Source organism: Cyprinodon variegatus, unplaced genomic scaffold (assembly GCF_000732505.1).
Source record: "Cyprinodon variegatus isolate N-32 unplaced genomic scaffold, C_variegatus-1.0 Scaffold23, whole genome shotgun sequence".
Lineage (NCBI taxonomy): Eukaryota > Metazoa > Chordata > Actinopteri > Cyprinodontiformes > Cyprinodontidae > Cyprinodon > Cyprinodon variegatus.
The window spans coordinates 414,360-421,595 of record NW_015150476.1 but is presented as its reverse complement, the minus strand read 5'-3'; the positions used below and the strand labels follow the sequence as shown (position 1 = coordinate 421,595).

Sequence of the window (7,236 nt, the reverse complement as noted above, 5' to 3'; positions counted from 1 at the left end):
TCTGTAGACATCATTTGACATCTATCAACCACACACTCAGCTTAATTTACCCTCCCTCTTCATGCAATAAATAGATCTGCCCTCTCTGCCTGTCACTGCCTCTTTCAAAGCAATAACTATTGTCAGACTATTGTCTTCCTGCCTGAACCTCCTTTATCAAGCCTCGATTTCTCTTTACTGACCTCTCTTCTGCGTTGAGGCTTTAGATCCCTCTGTAACAGTCTGCCGTTCCCTGGCTCCCTGTGTGTGTACGTCTGTACAGTTCCTGCTGCACGGCAGCCCTCCCTCCCCCATTTGATTCCTTTTTATAGCTCAGCTGAGCCTGCTCAGCCTGCGATGCATTCTGGGTAAGAGGGAGGAAGAAAAGACGAGGAGAGGGAGGGAGGGAATGACTACAGAGCAGAAGGAAGCTGGTGAGAAACCCAAGACAGGGGTCACACGAGAAGAAGACACGACAAGAGGACGATAGATCGATATTCTGAAAGATAAATAAGTTCATACAATTTTTTGATTTATGGTTTTGCAGGGTTTATCTATTTAGAATGTTATGAACAGGAAGATATGTGCTACAGGAACCATGCAGTGTGAATGTCTAGGAGGAAGTAAACTTTAAAAGGAGGAATTATTTTCTAAATGATTTGAATGTTGCACACTGTAAAAGAATGTGTCGTGAATTCATGGCAAACATCATCTTTAAGCAGTTTCTAATAAAAAATAATAAAAAACCCAGAAGAATTAGTGCAGGCATCATTCATAAAACTTGTCAGTAAAACCTAATCTTGGTTATGCAATGATATCTGAGGTTAGGAAACAGGTTTTGTTAGCCTCTTTGTGCTGTTCCAACAGGACAAAGTGAAAAAAAAGCCCCAATTGCGTGAGCTGAAGATAAAAGGTGAAACTTTTTACTTTGCAAAATATGTTGCCAAACTATTGTGAACACCGCCTTCTTTCTCTGAATCCTAAAAGGAGGAAAAAATAAGACTTTAATCTAATCAACATCCAAAACTTTTTATTAAAAGCATGAGGCGACATATTCATGTCCTTGAAAGGAACATAAATACAAAATATATTTTTTATGTACATATTATGGCAAAGACAGTTAAAAGCATTCCAGATACATTTTCTTAAAACTTGTAATTTACAAAAAAAAAAAAAAAAAAAAAAAAAAGAATATATTAAATGCAGCTCCCAATATGTTTAATATAAAAGAAATTTTGAGCAAATATTCAAATGTGGTCCAAGATGCTCGACCTTTACAATTTAACTACAGGGTATGAACTTTGAGGTTCAAATATGAGGTATGCAAAACTTTTGAATAAAAAGGAAAGCCTAAAGTTAGTTAAATATAATCTCAGTACCATTAAATAGAAGCTCTGTAGCAGGTTTTAATTTCAGCTTCTTATGTGCAGTCTGAACTTAGACATGGGCTGGTAACCTCTCATGAGGTATAACTAAAGTTTAGGGGGGGGGGGGACTGTTCTCAAAGCTGCTAAAATTGATCTTGATTTAAATTAAGTTTTATTTTTTGGCACAGATTTCTTGGATGGTTACAAAAAAGTTGTCCCACTCCCATCTGCTCCTGCGCACAGTCAGAAAATGCGTTTTTCTACAGCACTTTTTCATGTCAGATGACTAAAGCACCTCACACTATATTCAGTCATTCCTGCTCTGATGAGCGTAGCTACATTGTAGCCCCGGCTGCTCTTGGGCAGAATGACAGAAGGGAGGCTGCAACACAATTGGCACCACTGGAACCTCTGACCACCAACAGTGATCAAAGTGGGTGAAGTGTCTTAACCAAGGACGCAACAAACTCTGCAGCAGCATGAATACTTGCTTCTTTCCTGGCTTGAATACATGTAATGAGAGCAAATATTTGTTTGGTGTAAATGTCAAGTTACTGCAATTCCATGGAGGTCTTACCATACCCTGAGATTCCTATACCAGCCCATGCCTAATCAATAACTCCCTAAATAACTACCACACTGAAATATACTACTGTTGTGTAACTGATTATTCTAAAGCATTTACAATAATATTTGTTATTAATAGAACAAAAGAAATCACACAGAACTCTGGAAATGAATCTCAATGTCATTCATAGTAAAGACTGCACCCCTTCAGCTCAAAGACGCAGTAAAGGTTCAGGCCACAGAGAAAGTGGAGCAAAGTATTTGCTCACCTGCATTGACTGTAGGGGGGTTGAGGCTTAGGAGGTTAGAGCATTGCGCTTGGAATCAAAAGGTTCTGAGTTCAAGCCCCACTCCCATAGACTGCCACTATGGGTCCCTGAGCAAGACCCTTAACCCCACACAGCTCCCGGGGCACTGCACAATGGCAGCCCACTGCTCCCTAAGGGGAGTTCTTAAATGTGAGAGTTCATATCATAGCTCTGTACTTGTGACAGCGTAATGACAAAAAAAACAAAAAAAACTCACATATTAAGTGACATCCCATTTCTGATCAATAGAAAAAGCCTTAAATCTTCCGGGAAATGTGGTCCACAAGGTTTAGGAGTGTACTTATAGGAATTTTTTAACTATTCTTCTGGAAATGGATTTGCTAGATCACACACTGATGTTGGACGTGAAGGCCTGGCTTTCAGTCTCTGCTAATTCATGCAAAAGGGGTGCCATTAGGTGCCAGTCAAGGTCATTCCCTTCATACCTTGCCATCCATGTCTTTTTGGACCTTGCTTTGTGCACTTGTGCAAAGTCATGTTGAAAGAGGAAGGGGCCATCTTCAAACTTCCCACTAAGTTGGGAGAATGGAATAAATAAATAAAAAAGATATAATTGTCCAAAATCTCATTGTATGCTGAAGAATTCCAAGTTCCTCTCACTGGAACTAAGGAGCCAAGCCCAGCTCCCAAAAGGGAACCCCACACCATAATCCCCCCTCCACCAAACTGCTATTTAGCTCTGCTTATGAGATCAGCTGATCGAAGACTGGCTTAATAACTGAAGCTTTCTGTCATAAAGTTTGGAGGCTTTTAGTGATTGAACCTGCAGAAAGATGCCGACCTCTTTGTTCTATGCGCATCGGCATTCGCTGACCCCGCGCTGTCAGTTTACATGATCCACTCCTTCCTTGCTTTCATTATCAAACACTTCCATTTTCTTGTGATACATCTGATAGTTGACTGGAATATTCAGTATCAAGGAAATTTCACGACTGGATTTGTTGCACAGATGACATCCTATCACCATTCCACGCTGGAATTCACTGAGACAGCAACCCATTCTATAACAAATGTTTGTAAGAACAGTCTACATGCCTGGGTGATTGATTTTATACACCTGTGGCCATAGAAGGAATTGAAACACCTAATTCCAATAATTTGGATAGGTGAGCAAATACTTTGGTAATAATATAGTGTAAGTACCAGACACAAAACATATTTGTCTTTTAACACTTTTCATTAGCGATAAAACTTAGTTTGCTGGAAGATGTTCTCAACTTCAGAGACAACCAAAAGCATCAGTTTGAAGAGAAATAATGAAAATAAAGAACCATTTAAAATAATTGAAGTTTAAAACTCTGGCCTTTATCCGTAAATAAGCTGTTTAGGTTATTTGCCCTTTAAGCCAGAGAGGTGCCAACACAGCAAAAAAGATCTAGAAATAAGTGAGCATTTCTTAAATGAAGTGTATTTACCCTTAATTTCAGTAGGTACATAAGATTATTTGCCCAAAAAATTAAAATTAAAAATTTTTACCCTTAAAATAAGATAATTAGATAATATGCACTCGAAATGAGACAATACAATTATTGTTTCTTATCTTAAATGTAAATTGTCTTGTTGCATTGGCACAGTGTCTCACTTACCTCCTAAAGTTAAGAAAAAAGGCAATTATTTAAGAAAAAAATGACTTATTTAGATTTCTATTTTTGCAGTGAATGAATACTTCAATAAATCAAAATGATTTGTCCAAGATGGTAAGAAATACTATAAAGTGAAATAATCAGTCTAATAACTAAAATGACCAAATAGGTTTGGCAAACATTAATACTGCTACTAATCAAACAACACTGAGAAGTGGAAACCAGACATAAGCAGCATGAATCAGCAAAACATTGAAAGAAATGTTTCTGAACATTAGAATGCATGTTAATAAACGTCAGTTCACACCTCCCATTGTAACACAGTTTAGAAACTTTACTCTCACATCATACTGTATGCCCATTCTCTGCATTCAGCAATGCATCCGACACTGGGGAATACAATCTCAGGTCTGGAAACCATCTTATTAAGGCATTAGACTGGGTATATACACCGTTTCTATCCTTGTTACGTCACACCTAAACTTTCTTGCAAACTTCCAGAGTCATTTTGCTCGTTTAAAAATTATATTTACACACCCTAAATACATAATACATCAAGTAACATTTAATAAAACACCACCTATTGCACATTTAATTTCTCTCATTAATAAACTGGTTATTTTACCCATCAGTACCATCTTTTACTGTCTACTCTTATCCATCTTTTTCTTTCTCTAGTGCTTTTCCTTTGTTTTTGTAAATTACATGACAAATTGTGCAGCTTTAATCACCAAGTCCTAGCTTGGAAAGTCACCAGGTGGCTCCTGGTCAGGGGAGTGAGAGCCGTCCTGGTCATCTGAGGGTAGCTGGACACGCTGCTCATCCATACGCTTGGCCTGGACCCTCTGGATTAGGCTGAAGAAATCTTCATCAGGCACTGTGGGGGCATGAGGGCCAGCTTCTGGGGGGGAGCACCGCTGATCGTCGATCCTTGAGGACTAGAGTCCGAAAATAAAGGCAGTAAAAGTGAAGATGTGATTATGAAATGATGATATCACCAGCATTTTATGCAATGGGCATATGTGACATTAGATGATTGTGCAATGAGCAATAATATCAGTCATATTCCTGTCTTCTTCTTTTTTCCCCTTCTCATTTGAGCTTCCAACATCTTGAATAACATAATTTCTGTTCAGTTTGAGCATACTTACAGCGAAAATTATTATTCTTTTTTTTTTATCTTAAATGCTAAATGTTTATATATATTTTTTTTTACAATTTTGGTATAATTACTGTTATAAGTGGGTCGCTCTGTCAGCTAAAGGTGTGTTTTACAGTCTCTACACTCCAGTTAATGATTAATCGATTACTAAATCATTTGGTAATAATTACAATAATCAATTAATTACGATTAATACGATTGTTTCAGCCCTAAAACAGTCCTTTGAAAATATAGTGCTACCTCAACTTCTGTGTGGGTAACATTAATATTTTCATTGCAAGGGATTAAAAAAAGCAAACTCGCTAAATTTCACATTTATCAGATAGAACATATCAATAGGCCAGAGATGGGAGTCTGTCGATTTTCCCCTCAATGACTCACATTTTTGACTGGCTTTAGTTTAGAAAAACAGAAAAAAATTGTTAAAGACATAACCCCATCCACTATTTTCAGTCTATTAATGCATCATAGGATGTGTTTGAGGCATTTTCTTATTATAAAGAATTACAAAAGACAAAAGACACGTGCTTCATTGAAAAAAAAAAAAGTGATCTTGTATCCAGCTATTTTGTTGCTCAACCTTAAGTGGATTTTATTTTCTATCTATAATTATACTTCAGGGGGGGGGAAATGCATAGATTGAGCATGGTTTCATTCAAAGTCAGCAAATCAGACCTGGAGAAACAACACAGCTATAAAGATCGCTTCATATTTAGCAGAGCAGTAAAAGGTTTGTGTACACATCTGCTTTGGATCAGAACCTAGACCAGAAAAAGATCTTTAATATTAAGTTAAAGGTTAGAAATAAAAGAAAGCATAACCAGTTAAGTTCTTATTTAACTTTAGAAGTTGAATAGGAACGGTTTCCTGACCTGGCACTTTATAAGCATGTTGAAGAAGTCGTCGCTGGGCTCTTGAAGATCTCCCTCGCCAACCAAATGTCCCAGGTTGTTATGAGTAATCCTAAGGCCAGGGAGGTTTCCAACACTAACACGCTGATCATCAAGGCGGCGGCTCTGAGAGCTAGCAATCAGGTCGAAGAGCTCCTCAGTCTGAGGAGATGTGGTAATTGCAGGATCTATGGAGAAAAATTAAGAAACAGAACTTTTTCAGTGTGAAGTTTTAGAATAGTAGACTTTTTCCCCAAGGTGTACAGTAAAGAGCCCATAAGCCCTGAAATAACAGCAACCAACCTATCATCTCATTTAGGGACGTGTTATTAGCACCTTCTCTGTTGTCTCCGTTCTGTGGCTCATCAAGATGGCAGCGCTGATCGTCCATGCGGCTGCTCTGGAACTTGCTGAGAAGGTCAAAAAAGCAGTCCTCATCGGAGGGGTTGCGGCCAAGTTTCTGAAAAAAAAAACAAGCAAACTCGAAGATCAACTTCTGGTCTGTTAATCGTGTCAGAAATTATACTTCTATTGTTACAGAAATCGCCTCTCTTATACCTCTCACTTGCATTATATACAGAATTCATTTAGTTGACATGATGAGGGTTTTGTTAACCACCTGAGCATAGTGAAGTACATTAGGTATAACAAAACATTATATAATCAGTAAACTAATGATTTTAATATAGCAAAATATACTGTTTATCTCAGAGTGGTGGACTGTGATGATGATCATATCCTAATCTAGACACTGAGGGTATAAAAATGGAAGAAAACATGTGTATTAATCAAACTAGATAAGAAAATATCAGGACAAATACCATAGCTGTAGTTATCAGAGCGATCACAGCAAATATTAAATGCATCATTGTCTTTACATGACCAAGAAATGGGAGTGTAACTTTTTTGTTTCAATACATAAAGACTTTTGCAACATACTTTAGTAGCATACAGCTTGTAATATACCAAAATCTAATTTTAAACGGTGTTAAATTAATAAGGGTGACATTTTTTTTTTAAGTATAGAAATTGTGTTTTTTTCATAACCAGGAATAAAGACGGAAGGCCTTTTTTTCTGCCAGCTGATAACCAGTATAGAGCAAAGGGTTGGGCACACCTGCAGCTCAACACATCATACATTTAGAATAAACACTTTTCCCTGCAAAACAGTCTTTGGCATCCTGTCATTCAGCCAAAATTGTTGTTGAAAAGTCAAGCAGCTGATAGCATAATCTCAGCAAAATATGAAGTGTATATATATACACACATATATATACACACATATATATATATACACATATATATATATATACACACATATATATACACACATATATATACACACATATATATACACAC

The 7,236-nt window shown here is 37.2% G+C and overlaps 1 protein-coding gene across 2 annotated transcripts in view; it reads right to left on the bottom strand.

Moving 5' to 3' along the window:
* Window positions 1-992: 992 nt before the first annotated feature.
* The window catches only part of gpsm1 (G-protein signaling modulator 1), a 33,390-nt gene continuing 27,146 nt past the window's right edge, over window positions 993-7,236 (bottom strand). The window contains exons 12-14 of one of the 2 annotated variants that reach the window (XM_015392686.1): window positions 6,181-6,337; window positions 5,860-6,065; window positions 993-4,763 (exon numbers count right to left, since the gene is read on the bottom strand). In XM_015392686.1, coding sequence (XP_015248172.1) covers window positions 4,563-4,763; window positions 5,860-6,065; window positions 6,181-6,337 — 564 coding nt within the window. In that variant the 3' untranslated portion in view covers window positions 993-4,562. The remainder of the gene's footprint in view (window positions 4,764-5,859; window positions 6,066-6,180; window positions 6,338-7,236) is intronic. The other variant, XM_015392694.1, reaches the window with a different exon arrangement.